This window comes from Leuciscus leuciscus, assembly GCF_965113295.1.
Source record: "Leuciscus leuciscus genome assembly, chromosome: 13".
Classification (NCBI taxonomy): domain Eukaryota; kingdom Metazoa; phylum Chordata; class Actinopteri; order Cypriniformes; family Leuciscidae; genus Leuciscus; species Leuciscus leuciscus.
In genome coordinates, this window is record NC_138737.1 from 33,626,961 (window position 1) to 33,647,194 (window position 20,234).

Below are 20,234 nucleotides of genomic sequence, written 5' to 3' on the forward strand. Positions count from 1 at the left end.
AAGCCAGAAGGAAGCATGATGGATATGGAATGCTGTTAGATGGAGAAGGTGTTGAGAACCCCGTTGAGGACTGTTTTCATTCCAGTGATGAAGACGATGGAGAAAAAGAAGAGGGGCGGTCACAGGTGAGTGGCGAAGAAACTCCAAGTTTGGACTGCAGTGGCTCCAGACCATTACTTCAAGACTCGGATGACGATGATGAGCAAAGCCCCGCATCTTTGAGAAACCTCCAGATGTCCTCCGAATCCGAGGTACCGGTTGAAAACCAGTCCTCTCTGGTTTCAGTCCACGCTCAGAACCACTCGCCACCGCTGGTGTCCCAAGCCCAACATCCAGGTGCGGATCCAAGCGTCGATGTCTTCTCCAAAGCTCCATTTCGGATCGGACAAGACGGGGACAGCGATGGAGATGTATTCTCCAATGCGCCTTTTGCTCGTCCCCCGGTTCAGCTTCAACAGCCTGATATTTTCCTCCAGGCCCCCTTTGGTAGGAAGAAGGAAATTTCTGGAAAGGTTTACACCAATCCAGTGACCCAGCCGGGATATTTACACCCCCATCCAGGTTCTTCCCTTGACGAGAGCATCCTCGGCCAGGTGACGCCTCTGCCCTTTCGACCCCAGGCACTTTCGAAGTATTCCAGACACTATGAAGGACCCGTTAACACAGAGCCTGAACACAAACCGAGCGGCGAGCATCATCACAATCTGACGTCTGATGTGGCTTCTGGTGACCCGTTTGTCTCGGCGCCCTTCCACCTTAAAGGCCGTCATGATAAACGCTGAGAGAATAGCGTCTGAAACCACACCAGTACTTTCGCCCCCTAAAAGATTTGAGCTCGACATAATAAAATGCTGTATACTGAGTGTAATATATTGAAGAATGAAGCACATTTATGGCCTTTGGCTGTCTATCTCTGGGTAAACGTTTTATTTGTGACATCTTTTGCTACCTCAGATCATTCTGATGCTGTCAAACTTCACTTCTGTCCTGTGTCTCGTCCACATCAACAGAAAACTGAACTGGGGTGTTGCTTAGCAAAAATGTTGAAATGTTTTCTATTATGACAATGAGCTTAAAGAATTATTTCCACCATTATCAAATGTTTGTATTATTCTCCATCTGGTCACCGATGGCATTTCTACTATCATGGTATACCAGGCAGTTTTATATAGCTCAGATCTGGCAGAGATAACACATCATAATGAAAAACAGGAAACATCCTGTCCCAACAATTGATTATAAATAAAACATATTTAATAAGTTGATTTTATCTCTCAAAACACACAAAAGGTTATCAGCCAACATTTCTTTGGGCTGTGAAAATACTTCTACGTTTATACTTTCCCTTCATGAAGATATATCCAGTTAACATTTCACCCCAAATGCTAAAGAAAACGAAGCACCATTAATATTTTTGAATTGTAACACGTCAATTTCATGACAAATATTTTCCATCTAAATTCTTATTACTATAATGTTAAAATAATAAACTAATGATAGTTTTTTACTGTCCTTTTTTTTTTTTTTTAAATCAGCATAAATTCAATACATTATAGATTTATTTTGCAGTCTTGTTCCTGTAAACATGCTTAATTTTTATGAAAATAATGTATGTTACAATGAAAAATCGTAATGGTCTTAACCGTGACCTGGACTGGTTATTTCTGTCAGATTCATCATTATAGCTATATGTATGTTACATTTGCACAACTAAATAAGGAAAGCATCAAATTGTCAAATTTTCATTTGAAAATATGCCTGTGAAACCCTGAATGTATTGCAATTTTTGAAATAATATATAGGCCTAATATTTTTCAATAACTTTTTTAATTATCCATGTTGAATTACCTTAAAAAAAAATGTTTGACCCATAATTAGAGTTGCTCCAATTATTTCCCTAATAATCATGTTTAGCATGAAAGCCAATGAAAAGCAAGCAGACAAAAGCTCGAAATATTGTATAAGCAACACCTGATCTCATGCACCGTGTTTATGGAAGAGCAGTGCTAGTGTACAGTATTTAATACGATCTTGTGATGTTTTTCATTTATGGGCTCATATTATACAGCTGAATGTTAAATCCAATTGATGCTGGATTATATTGCACACAACTGTAATAGAATGTTACTATTCAATGTAATATTTGTTTTCTAGCTATCAATGAACACTGCACATTCCCTTTATTATGTTTAAACAGGCAGCTCGAGTACCAAGATGCTGTTATCTCTGCTGTTCACAACATCCACTCAATCTCTGATTAAATGCAATATAGTATGTTCAAATTCAGTCCCAACCCATGAAACACAAACTTTTGCTGCACAGATTTTCATTGCACCTGTCATCCTCCGTTTGCCTCCTCAGCATTTCATCCCATAAATGCAAATGTGTAAATCGAGGCATTAAGGCTGTTGTTAATATACACAGGTGCATCTTACACTTTTTCACTATGATACTAAGAGTTATAAGGTGTAGTTTGTATTATGTGGGGTGAATTTTAGGTGTGTATCCACGTTGCTCTTTGTGGAAAGGTGTTTTATATGAGAGACTGGGGATTGTTCTTATTTTTTATGTCTAATGTTGAAACAGCCATGATTGCTTGGTGGCCTTGAATGAATTTGGAGGCACTTCTCTTTTGGAAATACTTGAGCTACACAAAACGCTCACTGGTGTAGAATCTGTATGTAATAAATGAAATGTGTTTAAAAGGTGTCATTGTATTGATTTATTATACACTTTATTTGTATTATAATATTACAATATATTAAAATTGACTATATATATATATATATATATCTGTGCGTGTCAGTGTATACTTATATACACATTTATACATATATTCTGTGTATTTATATATATATATATATATACATATATATGTGTGTGTATATGTATATACATTATTGCAGTTATTATGTTTCTATCCATGTTATATGTTTGGCAACAGTTCTAATCCTAATTGATGGAGTGTGTAGCTTTTCATTTCTTAAACATTCATGTAGGAAGAAACATCTTGGCCATATTCCAGGATGATAATGTGCAGATTCACCAGGCTCAGATTGTGAAAGAATGGTTGTGAGGATCATGAAGAATAATTTTCACACATGAATCGGCTCCTCTGAGTCCAGATCTTAAATTCCCTGAAAGTCTTTGGGATGTGCTGGAGGAGACTTTACAGAGAGCTGGACTCATGCATTGTCAATACAAGATATTGTTTAAGATTTTTTTAAATTAAGTTTTTTTTTTCTTGCTAAAATTACTGGCATTGGCATCTGATCTGAGGACTAATAATCCTTTTTTTTCCCCTCAGTTATTTTGCTTTATTTCCTTATTAATCAATCATTGGCTCCTTCTTACATGCCTGCGTTTAAATCTCTTGACAAACTGTGAATGAAATTTATATTCGAAATGAAAGATGTAAATCGTACTGAATGTCACCTTTGCTCAAGATAAAGACAAATTAAGTCCACACGTCATACAAACAAGAAATCTGGTTCTAACTACAGCTCGTTCCAACCGATGGTTCCAACTTTTGCGATGTAGTTTGATCTATTGATAACGAGTCGGAACTTGCGACAATAGTTGGCTAACGATGCTTTTGGGAAACACTCCTGTCTAGTTCAGTGTTGAGTGTAAATTGAGTCATAAGTTTCTGTGGTTCATTCATTTGACAAGACATTAGTCCAAGGAAAAGAATAAACCCTGCCATCTGGCGTTCTGATACTATTGACTGTTATGTATGTGTGTTGCTTCTTCCTCCAGGGGGCGCTAGGCGGATCAGGAGATCAGGAGCCGCACCAAAGCCCCTGTCTTTCGACCGCATTCAGTTTTAAAACGATTGTTTATTGGTATATCGGCAGACATTCATAAACTCCAGTAATTAACAAAAATGACTGAAAAAATACTGATCCACTCATTAATCACAAACAAAATGTGATTGGTCTGTCGTATCAGTCGTTGGATGGTTCCACGTGACAACACCTAGATCTATATGTGTAAATAATGATAAACATCGAAGATTTAGAATAGAAAAATTATTGACACATAATTAAAAACGACGTCTAGACCATCAACATATGGAAACCAGCAACCAGTATCATCAGAGATGGCATGATTGGCATCATAACGATTGCCATTCTAATCTTTTTTTCTTTGCCCTTCTATTCTCCTGTAATTTCTGTGAGCATTCTCTACGTCATCACTTCGCGACTGCCAAACAGTACTCGGGAGGAACCCACATGGTCAACTGAACTCTACACTGTACTGTTTATTTTTTCATTTATGAAAGCTGTACATGAATACATGCAGTCATTATAATTTTTAAGTGAGTCAAATAAAGGTCTACGTGGCGCTGACACGAGCCAGAAGTCACTATAATGGCGCTATTTATGATAAACAGGTAACGTTATGCATATATTACAGTATCTGTTGTTTGCTGCTCATTTAGTTAACTGACACAGAACTTCTTAGAATAAGTTATTTGACCAGTTAACTTAAATATTACTCTCATTTAGCTCTCACTTCAGATTACATCACTGTTAGTTGTATAGTCTGGCATATAATTCTCCGTTTATCTCACATTTCATCTGAAATGACTTAAAAACACTTCCTTCAAATTACTGTATAATTATCGACTGTATTATTGTATAATTATTTGGCTTCCACGAAGTATTTATATTCTTAAATGATCTCATTGCAGAGTTATTTAAGTAAATTGGCGATTAAAATAATGAAAAATATACACATTAAAATAAAACATAAAATATAAAACAGTAAATAAACATAAAATATGCAGTTTCACTTTTACGTTGATATAATTTAACCTAAAATCTACATGTTGAAAAAAAGGGTTATTCCGTGTCAAATCAAACAAATTTCGGAAACTTCCCTTGCTAAAATGTTTTATTTTGTTAATATTTTTTCTGTTCAAAGACAAACAATAAAAGTGATGAAAGCCAAAATATTAAATGTCACAGATGTATATTTACTGAGTAATACACTATTTTGTAAAGAAGGGTCAAACTGACAATTTTTACTTAAGATTTTGAGTCAATTTAGAGGGGTGTAAAAATGACTTTAGAAAGATGGCGGCATTATTATTTTATTTTTACACAGAGATTGGTAGGTCTATTAGTAAAATCTATTAGCACTTCTTGTGTTTTTTGCCAAGTTTGGACGCCCGTAACACTTTGCACGATGCTGATACTTTTTTCTTTTAAAGAGGAATATCTAAAAACAAATAATGTTAAAACTAGAAATGAATCTCCTTTTTTTTTCTCTATCAGCTCAATTGCATAGAATACACCTGTATGAGTGCAATAAATATTATTTTTCCAAAGTTTGCATGCCTGTAACTCTAAAAGTATTCAAGATATATTTATATCCTTCTAGATTCTCATTCTTAATAAACTTTTCTTTTGGAATCTTCATTTTTAAGGCCCCATATGGTTCAGTCCCAAATATATTGGGACTCCATGTGCAAATTGTTGAATTTTACCCATTTTCATAGGTAAAATTTTAAACAGCTGATAGTTATTGTGTTCATAAATAAAAAATTTGAGCCGGGGACCTCTGGTTGAGATGACACGGAATGACCCCAAAAGAAGTTCATGTTATTTGTCAACAGCCCATCATCCCATGTGACACCCTGTCTATTGATGTGTTGTATGTGATCAGGTATTTAGGGGAGGAGGAGGACAGTGAATCTAACAGAGAGTCTCGATCCAGAGCTTTGCTGGCTAAACTTCAGGAGCAGGTCAAAGCCAGAGAACAGCAGAGCGTCTCAAACACGGCTGATGAAGATGAAGACCATCAGGGGGAGAAAGAACCAAAGAAAAGAAAACGTGAACGGCAAGAGACTGAGGGAGTGCAGCGTAAAGCAAAGAAGAGTGAAAATGTTAAAAAAACAAGTCTGGATGATGAAGCTGCAAGTTCAACTAAAAAGAAGAAAAAACACAAAATATTGTCCAATGAAAATGAGAGCGTGAATACAGGTAATGCTGGCTTACTACTATGTTTGATTGTTTTTAAATGAAACTAGTCAAGCTCGTTGATTTGTTGGGCTTAATACGTTTTGCCACTTTTTAGCACAAATAGGGTACAAAATTACAAATTGGTATTCCATTACTTTTCGTAAAACAATAAAGGCATTCCATGTTGCTTAGAGAGAGAATGATTAAATATGTTTGATAAACTATTGTCTAGTATTTAAAATGAAAATGATGAATATGACATTGCAAAAATTTCCGTATGATATGCCAAAATATTATATTTAGCTTACCACATTTTTGTACAACCCTGTTCCTGCAGTTGACTTCCCCCCCATTAATAAATGGAACATACATAAAATTGTGGTACCCAAGAAGTAAAATCATTTGGAATATCAATTTATTTATTTTTTTGCAGCATATCAATAAGACAAGTAAATAATATTCAATTTTCTCAATCTTTACACACATTTAGTGTTGGCTGCATTTATCAAGCTTTCAAGCATTCAACCCAGTCTACAAAGTTATTGTAAGAATTTTTTTTTTTTTTTTCTTATTTAAATAAAATACACATATTTTAGTGACTACAAATCAGCATTTCCAAAACAACTAGCAAGGAAATTTACAACCCTGTTACCAATTCTAGCATATTGTTTTTGTTGTTGTTTTTGCATATTATTTATTTGTCAATATCTTTATTTAAACATTTATTGCTATAAAATATAATCAGGATCTTAAAATCAGGTCAACTGTTTTAAAGACTAATTTTGGTGGCAGGCAAGGGTTACAAAAATTGCAAACCTCATATAAAATTATCAGTAAATAAAATAGCTTGTGGCATTTAAATTTAATTTCTGATATGGGCAAAAAATTTTTTTTTTTTTTTTTAACTTAATCATCTCCTTTAACTGAGCATTTGTTGGGGGGAAAAATGACTTTATTAAGAGTTTCGAACTCTATCCTGTACTGTTTTTGTGGAAATTGCTTTATACAGAAAACTATCATTCATTATAGGAGATAATGAGTTGAATCATGGGAAGTCTGTGGAAATCACAGAAACAAGTGAAAGTGACCCAGAGGAAAGTAAGAAGACTGAAAAAGCTGTGGACCCTCAGATCGGTCAGTTCCAAGCAGAAGCAGAAAACAACACTTCCCAGAGCGCCTTCCACATCCTGGGTGGGTTCAAAGAGAAGACCGTGCAAAAGGTAGCACTTATAAAAAAAGTTCTGAATGAAACTGTATTGAGGGTAATGTCTTTGTAAAGAACTGTTTTTGTGCTATTGCAGGTCAGAAGAGTATTACCTCAGTGGTTGGCACAGCCTGACGTCATTCAGAGGGACATGAAGAATAACCTCATCCCCATCAGTCAGGTGCCAGGCATCTGTCCGATACTGCTGAAGAAGTTACAAGCTAATGGGATACAGAGCTTCTTTCCAGGTAAGAGGGGATGATAATTCACTGGCATTGTATTAAATATAATATAGGCAGATGAACAACCAAATCTGGACCCCTATTAGTGGAGAATCTGGGGCCAGATTCACAAAACATTCTTAATAATAAAATTCTTCTTAACTGCTATTTTCTGCTTATTTTAGAAACTTATTTAAAAAGATAAGAACATTTTGTATCCCCCAAAACTTTTCTTAAGAATTTTCTTATCTTTTTTCCTATCTTTTTTCACTCAAAAATGAAATTTCTATCATTAATTTCTCACCCTCATATCGTTTCAAATCCGTAAGACTTTAGTTCACACGCATCTAACACTTTGATGCTTCAAAAAGTTCATAAAGATATCGTAAAACTAATCCATATGAATTGAGCGGTTTAGTCCAAGTTTTCTGAGGAGACTCGATCGCTTTATATGATGAACAGATTGAATTTAGTCTTTTATTTAAGATAATATTTATATTCCTGAAAATAATGTTCTTAAAAATCATGGTAAATAACATCTTAAAGTTAGGATAACCTCCTACCTGTCTTAAATCCCCAAAGGTAAGTTTAATTCATTTATTGGGTTGTATCAAATATTAAAGTTCTCCTGTAGTCAATAATTTTATCCCTTAAAACTCATCTTGGATCACCAAAATTACATATGTAAAAGTTTTTTCCTTAAATAAAAAAACCCATTCATCATGCCTTAAAAATAGCTTGAACTTAGCTCTACACCCTTGCCTCATTTAGTATACGCTGTTCTATAAATATGCAAATTAGTCCCGCCCCCACTCACACCAGCTCAGAGATCCACTCGTTGATCTGATTGGTTACAAGGTAGTTTGTGACGTCAGAAACACCAGCGCTTTCAATAGTGTGTTTTTGAGACTGTCTTTGGTTCACTGCGGTTTTAAGGAGAAAATACTCAGCAATGGTGTTGACTTATGAATTTGCACATGGTTTGTCTTAAAGCATATTAAAAACACCACATAGACATCTAAACAACAATAAAAGCTTGGTTTTCACCACAGGGGGACTTTAAGCATTACAACATAACACTAGCTACGTATAATTCATATTAATAGTACCAGGAATGTGGACGAGGAATATGACACTGATCGATCATGACAACATGATCATGAAAGACACTCTAGAAAGAGCGCAAGAAAGACGAGGCACAAATGAGTGGGATAAACGGCTGCATCTTTAGACAGGCTCTTTTAAATAATTATTTAAACTTGACATGGCGCATTAAAAACACGACTCAGAGTAATTAACTCCCGTTAAGCCAATCACCACAAAATAGTCTGTGCTCTTATTATGATAACTACAGTATTCTGCAGGCAATGCAAAAAAACCATTGAATGTTCACAAGAAGCCATGCCCTTGATGATGCTAGCGCTGTGCTGTGTTTGTGCTGGTGTTTTTCAGTTCAAGCCGAGGTCATCCCTGCCGTTCTCGACAGCGTGAGCTCAGGGCTGCTGCTGGGTCCTGGGGGCTACAGGCCCAGAGACATCTGTGTTTCTGCACCGACAGGGAGTGGAAAGACATTGGCGTTCGTCATACCTGTTGTACAGGTACAAACAATGAGTTACATTCCAATGTATTATTATTTCTCTCTCTAAAATATTGCCATTGAACCTGTGACTTAGTGGTTAGCACATGTGCTCTGACTCAACCCAAGCATTTTTCAAGAAACAGCTAAAGATGCATCTTTTTTTTGCCAACACTTGACTTGTTCGACTTGTTCGAATCTAGCTCGTGGCATTTCCTGATTGTTTTGGTTTTTGTCATGAAACCTGCCAAGAACATAATTATTATTATTATTATTCATGCTTAAATATTAAAATAAACAACATACGTTTTCTATAAAATGTATATTATAATGTCTCTAATACTCACCAAGGCATTTATGTGATCAAAAATACAGTAAACCTTTAATATTGTGAAATATTATGAAAATGTAAAATAACTATTTAAAAATGCATTTTATTCCTGTGATCAAAGCTGAATTTTCAGCATCATTACTCCAGTCCTTAATGTCACATGATCCTTCAGGAATCATTCTAATATGCTGATTTTGCACTCAAGAAACATTATTATCAATGTTGAAAAAAGTTAAGCTGCTTAGTATTTTTTTAACAATATTTATTTGAAATAGGAATCTTTAGTAACATTAACTGTCTTAAATGGCTTCTAAATATTCAGCATTGCATTTTATTTACAATTACTATTGACATTTTACATTAAAACAGAAAGCAGTTATTTAAAATTGTAATAATATTTCACAATAGTATTTTTGGTAGCACTTTATTTTACAGTCCTGTTTTGCTTAAACATACTATGTACTTATTGTAGTAATGACACTAACTGGGTAAAAACCCTGAACCCTACCCCTAAATCTTAACCTAACCCATGTAGTAACCTTACATTACTCAGTACTTTTTTGGGTAATTACACTGTAAGTACATGTTCGGTCAAGTTCGGTCAAAATGCACGTACTGTCAAATAAAGTGCAACCCTATTTTTGATCAGATAAATGTAGCCTTGGTGAGCATAGAGACTTCTTTCAAAACCATCAAAAATTTGACCAGTAGTATTTATATTTCTATATGAAACAGACTATAAATAAAAGTGGCAAAAGGCCAAAGATTTATAAGTAAACAGATTAAATTATTAGATTTTTTAAATATATATATGCGTTTGCTCACGCAGGCGTTGTCCAAGCGTGTGGTGCGAGAGATCCGTGCACTCGCTGTACTGCCCACTAAGGAGTTAGCACAACAGGTAATGATTATTAATCATTGATTATTTATCAATTAATTATCTACATATCCACTTAATCTACAAATCGGCCTATATTCATTGTTCATCCTTGATTTCAACCCCACAGGTGTCCAAGGTGTTTAGCTCATACACTGAGGGCAGCAGTCTAAAGGTGGTCATGATCGCAGGCCAGAAATCATTTGATGCAGAGCGAGCAGCGCTCTCTGAAAACAGGTGAGTGTGTTTGTAGGCTCATGGATAGAGTTGCACGATTTTGGATCAATTGTGAATCACACTTTTTTTTTGTTTCAAATAGAGATCACGATTCTGAACGGACAATTAAACAAAATAACATGTACCAGAGGTTCTGACAAAATTTGCTGAAGTCTATTTCAATAATTTTTTTTTAAAATCAGTTTGAGTGAATGATTCAATGACTCACTCATAAATACTTTTTTCATCATTCATCATAATTTTTTTTCAGTACTGGATGAATCAGCGTCTCTGAACGAATCTCTTGAATGAATGATTCAATGACAAATACGTGTTTTAACAGTCACCTGTTGACTCGCCACATAGTTGTGTAATGATGTAATCGATTCAATCATTATTTTAAGCGCCAAGTTACTTTCAAAAGGTTATTTGCTCTATTTTGATTGCTTCTGTCAGTGTTTACATCCGAACGTTAATGTTCCAGTGTGATTTTGTCAAAGGTTTAATAGACATGGCTGAATCGTTGTCATTTAGGAATGAGATCGTGTAGGTGTTTGGTTCGAGATTGCGATCTTTAAGCGATTAATCATGGAGTAGGATAATAGTAGATGCTTTGACTCGCCTAGAATATGTGACTAATGATCACCCAGAGTAGATGAAACTTGATGAACTATAAGTAATAACTTCAGTCATCTCCATGAGTTTAACCTTTGCGTCTTTGTGTAGGGGAGGTGTTAGCCACAGTTTGGCAGATATCGTCATTGCCACACCGGGCCGATTGGTGGATCACATCAATAAAAACAACAACTTCAGTCTACAACACCTACGATTCCTGGTGAGCATCAGCACAAATCTACATCTAAATCTGGAACAATGTTCAGTGAAATCCTGAAGCAATCCAAAAGCAGAGAAAACTGAAGCAATAAACTCAATTATATTTATTTTTAAAGACCCCTATAGATCAATTTGGGAGTCTTGTTGAGTTTTATTCGTTTATTTTAGCTTTGAGGTTATCTAAATGCTATTATACTCATAAATGTTGACTAAATGAACTTTAGCAGATATACAGTGCATTACTGTTCAGTAGTTTGACCACTTTAATACTTTTATTAAGCAAAAACACATTAAACTTGGAGGATTGAGGAATTACAGTAAGGATTGAGGAAGGAAAAGAGGTAGAGGGAATTACAATAGTCAAATAAGTAATAAAAGTGTGAATAACTTTCTCCAAAACCTAAAAGGACAAAAACAATGTTTAAGAATGAAGTTTAGAAATGTACAACTGATACAAACAAATCTTTTTTTCTTTTTTTTTTACAAAAGAGTCGATTTGTTTGACTAATCAAAAGTCAAGAATAACACAGATTTGTTACTTGAGACTTAATAAATGGAAAATGATAACCAAGATCATTGACAAGACCGCATCTAGATTAAGGAAAACCAAGATCATTAGCTCTGTTGAGGGAAGTTATTTGCTAACCACTTTTTATATCAAGACAGTCCAGCAAAGCCTGAATAGAATCGCTAGACTTCAGAGGAAGATATAGCACTTTTTCAGCAGCATACAAATGACAGGAAATATTGTGTTTCCTGATAATATTTCAGAGGGGAAGTGTATTCAGGTTAAAGAGAATCGGCCCTAGAATGGAGCCCTGAAGGCCCCGCTGACAATAGGAGCTAGGGAATTTAACCACAGCTACAGAGAAAGTCCTTAACATATCATTAAGGATAACTAAACCACTGTAATGCTGTTAATTTTGTTTTTCACTTTTCTCTATCATGGTATTCTTCTATTTTCTGTATAGAAAGTATGTTTATAATAATGTGTATGTTGTAGATTATTGACGAGGCAGACAGGATGATTGATAGCATGCATCAGTCCTGGCTCAGTCAGGTGACTAAAGCAGTGTACAGAAGCCCAGGTGACACACAGACGTCTTTCTTCAGGAGAATAGTGCCTGGACCAATCACAGTGGCAAGGTAGGATGACATCTGCTTTGTCCATTATTTATAACAAAGATTTTCAACCCCACCCACACCATAAGCCTCATTATAACTGAGGTTATGGTGTTTACCCCTACCAATGTACATTACACAACAAATGTAAATCTTGGTGCTCTGGCACCTTATGTTAAGCCATATGTCAAAAACTTGGGTGTGGTGTTGGATAGTGCCCTAAAACTTGATAGACAGGTCAACCAAGTTGTTAAGTCAAGCTTTTACCAGCTACGAACCCTGGTAAAAATGAAGTCTTCCCTTTCATTCCCAAATTTTGAAAAAGTAATACATGGTTTTATCACCACAAGGCTGGATTATTGCAATTCGCTTTATTTGGGGATTAGTCAATCGTCCACAAACCGCCTTCAGACAGTCCAGAATGCTGCTGCCAGAGCTTTGACAGGAGTTCGTAAACGGGAACATATAACTCCTGTCCTTCAGTCACTTCACTGGCTGCCGGTGCGTCATAGGATTCATTTTAAAGTTCTGCTATTAGTTTTTAAGTCTTTAAATGGGTTAGCTCCATCTGACCTTTCCTATCTGCTGACAGACCATCAACCTGCAAGAGCTCTTAGGTCTGCAAACTTAGGTCTCTTATGGCGCTTTTCCATTACCAGTACCAGCTCAACTCGCCTCGTCTCGGCTCGGCTCGCTTTTCGCTCCGTTTTCCATTGCAGATAGTACCTCCACAATAGTACCTGGTCGTCATAGCGACGCCGCAGGAAACTGCCGTGACTTAATCTTTTACACGAGACGCGCGAGACACACCCGCTACCCACACACACAGGACAATGGAGGAAATCGAGTGTATGCTGTTTTTGGATGTTTTTGTTTTTGTTGTTTTTTATTCAGGATACTCCGTCTGGCGCGTGCAATGATGACGCTGTGAATAGTGACGATTCTCTCTGACCAATCAGCAGTCTGCCGTGTTTTCACGTCACATTTTAGTATCGCCTCAGCTCGCTTAGAACCTCGCCGGAGGTGGTACGAAAAAAAGTACCTGGAAGCAGGTGCAGGTACAACTTTTACACAGGGGAAAACCAAACAGAGCCGAGTCGAGTCGAGTCGAGTTGAGCTGGTACTGGTAATGGAAAAGCGCCATTAGTGGCTCCTAGATCAAGGCTTAAGACGATTAAGGAGATCGAGCATTTTCCATTGCTGCCCCAAGACTTTGGAACAATCTGCCTATTGAATTTAGAACTGCACCCACCCTGTCCATTTTTAAAAACATTTTTATTTGGTCTGTCTTATAAAATATGGATGTTGATGCAGTTGTACTGTTTGTCCTTTTTGTCTTTTATTCTGTTAATTGTTTTTCCTTTTTAATCTGTACAGCACATTGGTCAACGGAAGTTGTGTTTAATTGTGCTTTATAAATAAAGTGATTGATTGATAAGCCAACCTAGCGACCCCCAGTTCGTCGATGTCTGTGCATTCCTTAACCTTAATCTTTCAAGTAACCTGGGTCTTGCTCAAAGACGCAGTAATACACCTGGCACAACTAGAACCTGTGACCTGTATTTTCCATTTATTACCTAACCTCTGGTGGCCTGCCACAATCGATTGTGTGTCGAAAGTACATTTACTCCTCTCATTTAAACATAAAAGCTCTCTAAAATTGTGTCTTGGGCCATTGCTTTGGCAAAGCATCTGTCAGTCAAACTAAATTTGAAATCACGGTATGGCTTTTTTTGTGCCCTTTTAATTCAGCCCATGATCCGGTGTTTTCCAAGTCTTTTAGAGCAGCTCAATCCATGTCCTCATGTGCTGCGAGTTTCAGTTACGCTTTTTCACATTCACAATTTTTGTGGACATATGATTACAGCATTTCACTTGATTTGTTATGATAAGCATGTATAAACTTGTTTTCATGTTTCAAACTTAAAGGTTTACCAGCTGTTTTTCAACAAAATTAAGGCTTGGAAGTGAAGAAATTAAGACAGTATTGTAATTTTACCATAGTAAACTAATAAATAATATACTTATTATGAAATTTATTTTTCATTTACAATTTTTTTTACTGTGCATTCGTATTAAAAAGTACTATATAACTGTCTTAGGATTAATTACAACAACAATACTAATAATAATAATATTCATAATAATAATAATAATAATGGCCCAGTCGAGGTCCACCCGATGTAGTCTCACAGAATTCTGTGGGAAACACTGCTGTGACTGTTGCGCTGTTAGTCTCAAACATGCAGTGTAAAGCTCAATGTTTATGTCTGTTTGTTTGTGTATGTCAGTTTGTCTCCGCCACAGATTCCTCTGCAGAAGTTGCTATTTTCAGCCACTCTCACACAAAACCCTGAGAAACTACAACTGCTGGACCTGCACCAGCCTCGACTCTTCAGTTCCACACACAGCTGTTCAGAGACCTCCACTCAAAGCCAGGACACGTTTAACTTCCCTCAGGGCCTCTCTGTGAGTTTAACGACATTTCCTGAACCATATGATCTACACTGGTCCAGTTCTCCTGTGCACACCTTTAACACATGTGAATGTCTTATGCAGGAGTATTACGTCTCCTGCACCCTAAGCAACAAACCGCTCATCATCCTTCACTTCCTGCTTCGGCTCAAGTTCAGTCCTGCTTTGTGCTTCACAAACTCCAGAGAAGGGGCACACCGGTAATGCAGATATAGGATATGTATTTATACGCAGGGCTCCAGGCTCCAATAGTTGACATTTTCAAAAAACAAACACTTGCAACAATGATTAGAAATCTAGTCGCCACTGGCAATAGAACTGAAAATCTAATTAATTTTCACAAATCAATCTTTCAAGCAGTCCATTTAACTGAATCAATTTAGCAATTTGTTTACGTCATTAGTTAAAAGTGTTTATTGATGTGCCTACATGACATTAATTACATTACATTAATTATCTTTGAGTAATACTGTATGTTAATAAATATTGTTGCTTATTTTGCAATATGCCATACAGTATATATTTTATTATGATTTGTTTATATATATATATATATATATATATATACACACACACACACACACACACACACTTTAAATCAAAGTATAGGGTCGGTAAGATAAAAAAAAAAAAAGAAGTATTTTATGCACATTAAAAATACAGTAAAAACTAATATTGTAAATATTACGAAATATTATTACAGTTTTAAATATATTGATAAATATTATTTAAAATAATAAAGTATTATTACAATATCTATTTTAATGTATTTCAGAAACATTTATTTAGTTTATTTATGTGATGCAAAGCTGAATTTTTAACATCATTGCTCGTCACATGATCCTTCAGAAATAATTCTAATATGATTTACTGTAACTTTTGTCAATATAAAATACTTGACTGTCACTTTTCATTTTTGTTTCAATTTAATGCATCCTTGCTAAATAAAAGTATTAGTTTCTTTAAATAAAAAAAACGCAGGTAGTAAATACATAGTTTATGGGTATATATAATTTTTTTCATAAACTAATTTAATGTGGAAAACATGTCTTTAAATATGTATTTTAAACTCACAGATTAAAGTTATATGATTGAGTAAAATAATCTGTGATTGAAGATTTGCGATGTGAATCTGGTCTGGTATGGATATAAAGTATTAATTTTATTTATTCAGTTCATTATACTTTTGATTATAAAAAACTTTGGAGCAGCCATGTTAAGACAAACATGGAAATTCCTTTTAATATCCATGTGTATTATTAATCATGAATAATTCACAAGGATGTGAAGTCATCCACATCAAGGAAAAATAACCACACAGATAAGATGGTGTACACGATCAAATGAGTTTTAGCTGTGATCACTGCCTGTACAACTTGTGTATTTTTGTCTGACTAGACTTTATTTGCTGGTGAAGCTGTTTGGCGGAGTGGAAGTGGCTGAGTTTTCCTCTCGTCTGAGCCCAAGTGAACGACAAAAAACACTGAAAGACTTTGAGCAAGGGAAGATCCCACTGTACGTATTCCTTAATAATGTTCAAAAATAATGTGCACAATGTTAAAGCCCATATACACACAGAGTTGGGTGTAATGCATTGCTAAGTAAATAATTACTGTAATTTAATTTCTTTTCCCTCGAAAAGAAAATCCCGGTAAGAGGGATTACTCTCTTTCTGTAATTTAATTATAGTTATAGTACTAGTCAAAAGTTTGGAAACATTAATGTTTTTTAATGTTTTTTAAAAGTAGTCTCTTGATCTCACCAAGGCTGCATTTATTTGATCAAAAATACAGTAAAAATTGTAATATATTTTGTAAAATTGTTGTAATATATTTTAAAATGTAATTTATTCCTGTGATGGCAAAGCTGAATTTTCATCAGCGATTACTCCAGTCTTCATTGTCACATGATCCTTCAGAAATCATTCTAATAATCAGTTCTTATTATTATCCAAATGTAATGATATGTTAAAATGTATGTTTTTAATGTAATCTTCTTCCTTTAAATAGTGAGAAGAATAATTTGTGCAATTTAATATTATTTATTTGAGGAATTAAAAAAGCAGCTTGATGTCTATGCTTCTACTGGTCGAGGTCGATGTGGGATTTAGAAAGTATGCGATACTTTTTAAAGATAGTAGTTATTACAGTAATATAATTACACTGTTGAGCTGATTACACTAGCAATAAATTACTTTTTTAGAGTAACTTACCCAAACTGTGTATACATCAATATATTTAGTGTGTCTGTAATGATGAAATATTGGTGATGTTGTTCATGTCAGGTTGATAAGCACAGATGCTGCTGCCAGGGGCATTGACATCAACAGCGTCAAATGTGTCATTAATTATGATGCTCCTCAATACATCCGGACATACATTCACAGGCAAGTCCAAATATTACTATAAAAACCACATCGAAGAATTATGATTTTCATATCCATCAGTGTATCTTTACCGCATTTTCACTTGCAGGGTGGGCAGAACAGCGAGAGCAGGGAAAGCTGGGTCGGCGTTCACCTTCCTTTTAAAAGTGCAGGTCAGGTTTTTCTCAGAACTGGAATGAAATCTAGCAATTGTGATTTAGTTGTGTTTGTTGTTTCAATCAATTATCAAAGATTATTATGAGCAAAAAACTATTTGCATGTACAAATAAATAATTATGAGTGACTGTGAGTTGCTCTAACTGATTGTCACGTACATTGTGCTTGAACACCTTTAGCCTTTGTTCATGTTTCAGGAAACGAGGTTTTTGAAGATGGTGTCAGATGCTGGCAGTCCTGGCATAAAGAGGCAGCTTGTGCAGCCAGAAAGTCTTAAAGGCATGGAGGCTCGCTATGAGCAAACGCTGGCTGAGCTGGGCAAAGCTGTGAAGGTAAAAGCAAAGCTGCAGAGCTGTCTGAGACCTCACTGGCAGCTTTTCCAGACATGGATTAAACCTATTCCCGGATTACTGAAGTGCTTTTACTGTTGGACAAGGCTTAGTGTTTGTCTGGGGAAAAGCTGAATTATACATGTTCACACAGTAGGTTTTTGCAGAATTCAGAATTTAAGAATCGCTCCATCCTCCAAATTCATGAGTGTGATTATAAGTTGGATTGACAGGAATATGAACTTACTAAATTGCAGTAAATGAAGCCACTTGGGGAATCGCATTAGTCCAAAATATAACTAACTAATTAATTTAATTCATTAAAAGTTCATTTGTTTCTTTATTTTATTATAAATATTTTATTTTGATTGATTTCGCTCATTTGTTCTCTGATATGTTTTATATATTAGGCATATTTTTTCAGAAATATACTAAATTCATTACTGTCAAAATATATCATATATAATTTAATACAGCACCACAGAATTTCCACTATCATTTTCAGATAACATTATAAAATTAAATTAAATTAAATTAAAATTTTCATTTTTTGAAATAACATTAAAGCAATCATATATTAATATTTGGTTCCAATTTGAAGGCTTTGGGGTAAATTCTGGGGAATGATTGCCCATAAAATGAAAGTTCATTATATAATGTATGATATATTTCTATATTACTACATTATATTTATATTAAACACATTTTTTATAGGTGGCATTTGAAACAATGGTTATTGTCATCTTTTGTTTATGATATGGTTAAATACTGATAAAATATGTTCTAAACTATAGCAGCTACATGAATTTTGTTGCATTTTAATTCAAAACCTTAAATTCAAGATCGAATTACAGTGATGGATCTGGTTTCGCTTCCTCAAATTCTACAGTAAAAACCTGTTAATTAGCTAATAACTGTAAGTTACCTTACCATATATGGTGAAAAACTGTAAATGGTTTAACTTTGCAACATATATGCATCTCATTTTATTGTAATACTGTCAAATTTATGGCTTCTGGAATTAAAAACTAAGAATTGTTAGAACAGTAAAACAACACATGACAGATTATTATATTTTCAATAATTTTGTTTCTACTCATTTATGTTATCAGTAAATGTACATTTTCTGTTATTTAGTTCATGTTTATTGCATTTTAGTGTCTCGTGTTTAGGTGGATTGTCTATATAAAAGTGCTGGCCATGTTTTATGGACAGGCCACTTATAATAAACTTTGATTTCATCTGTATTATCATGGTAGTTATCAGTACATATTAGATAAACGGTTGTAAAATATATTCAGACATCAATATGCCACTCTGTAATACCAGAAATATTGTCAGCATATCTTTTATGATGAATTTTTGGCAACCACAACAACTGCTGTGTTTCTACTGTGAACTTAGCAGGATAGGCTATATTTGACAGTGTTTACAGCCCTGTTACATAGCCACTGCTGACTCAGACTTATCTTAAATGTAACTTAACTAATGTTGGTATTTCTTTGTTTTTAAGGAGGAAAAAGCGAGGAAGCGTTTCTGAGCAGGAACTGACTGAACTATACATCTGTTTGCCTTTGAATTATGATTTCATGCCTTGTTTCTTAAAAAAAATGCAATATCTGAACTAGGAATACAAATGTTTTTAATAAAATGTGAAAAGACTCAAGCTTGTGTTTTAATGCTTTGAAATTAAAATGGTAAATTGTATGGCCCCGAAGAGCAGTAAGAAAAAGAAATGAAGCGTATTAATGACTAGAGACCATCACTTACTGTTGTGAACTGCCACACGAGATGAGAGACGTGTCTCTGCACCACACACAAGAATCTTCATCACCTGAAAATCAGTTTTTGGAGTATGGTTTGTTCAAATTTCTTTTAATATTTCCAGTTTTGCAGGGCCAGACTGTCTAGGTGTTGCTTTGAAACAAGACATCAAGTTGGATGTTGAAGATCTCTGTTTTTATCCATGTAAATTATGTTAATTTAAACAAACAGGACGAGCTATTAACATCCAGAAAAAAATAAAATTTATGCCTTAAATAACTAAAAAATGTATTTCAAAACTTATGTTCTGACTATTTTTCCTTCCATTTAACAAGGGGAAACTGAGGATAGTTCACACAGGGAAGCTCTGTATTTCATTAACTGGTTTACTGGGTCACGCGGTTTTCAGTCAAAAGTCCAATTACACAAATTCTTGTTTTCTCTTGCATTTTGAACCAAAACCAAGATCAAGTAAATCCTACTAATTTCACTTTAATAAATTAAGATAAATATTTTGTAACTTTTGTCCTTCATGATAAATTAACATTATAATTTTTTCAGTCAGGCAACAAGCAAACACAATAGAACCTCACTGGCATGATATATATATTACAAATTAATACAGTTTATAGAAATAATATTCTTTTCCATTGTGAAAACACATGTCCTGCTTTTATGTATTTTTCTGGCTAATAAGGGTGTAAAAAGTCTGCTCAACTGTAGTTCCTCAAAAAACCATTCAGCGATGAAAGAAACTGTTTCCTGAAAACACTA

At 34.8% G+C, this 20,234-nt stretch overlaps 2 protein-coding genes across 8 annotated transcripts in view; both read left to right on the plus strand.

The window, feature by feature from the left end:
- aak1a (AP2 associated kinase 1a) overlaps positions 1-2,705 on the plus strand; it is a 79,638-nt gene extending 76,933 nt beyond the window's left edge. For all 7 annotated transcript variants that reach the window (XM_082188682.1, XM_082188684.1, XM_082188686.1 and 4 more), the window contains one exon: positions 1-2,705. In XM_082188682.1, the coding sequence (XP_082044808.1) occupies positions 1-782 (782 nt within the window). In that variant the 3' untranslated portion in view covers positions 783-2,705.
- A 1,491-nt stretch (positions 2,706-4,196) lies between these two features.
- ddx51 (DEAD (Asp-Glu-Ala-Asp) box polypeptide 51) lies at positions 4,197-19,362 on the plus strand. The gene is made up of 16 exons (XM_082188718.1): positions 4,197-4,396; positions 5,674-5,990; positions 6,999-7,189; positions 7,271-7,421; positions 8,847-8,992; positions 10,131-10,202; positions 10,309-10,415; positions 11,121-11,229; positions 12,232-12,374; positions 14,642-14,819; positions 14,910-15,025; positions 16,224-16,340; positions 17,110-17,211; positions 17,300-17,363; positions 17,565-17,699; positions 19,210-19,362. Exons 1-16 carry the CDS (start codon positions 4,374-4,376, stop codon positions 19,234-19,236), a joined length of 1,998 nt encoding a protein of 665 aa, XP_082044844.1. The 5' UTR covers positions 4,197-4,373; the 3' UTR covers positions 19,237-19,362.
- Positions 19,363-20,234: the final 872 nt, after the last annotated feature.

What these genes read in the sequence shown, in the direction of transcription:
- ddx51 (XM_082188718.1), top strand. Translation starts at nt 4,374, where the DNA reads ATGGCGCTATTTATGATAAACAG. An exon ending in AAGAGAAGACCGTGCAAAAG is followed by an intron (nt 7,190 to 7,270) that starts GTAGCACTTATA and finishes GTGCTATTGCAG; the next exon opens with GTCAGAAGAGTATTACCTCA. An exon ending in AGCTGGGCAAAGCTGTGAAG is followed by an intron (nt 17,700 to 19,209) that starts GTAAAAGCAAAG and finishes TTTGTTTTTAAG; the next exon opens with GAGGAAAAAGCGAGGAAGCG.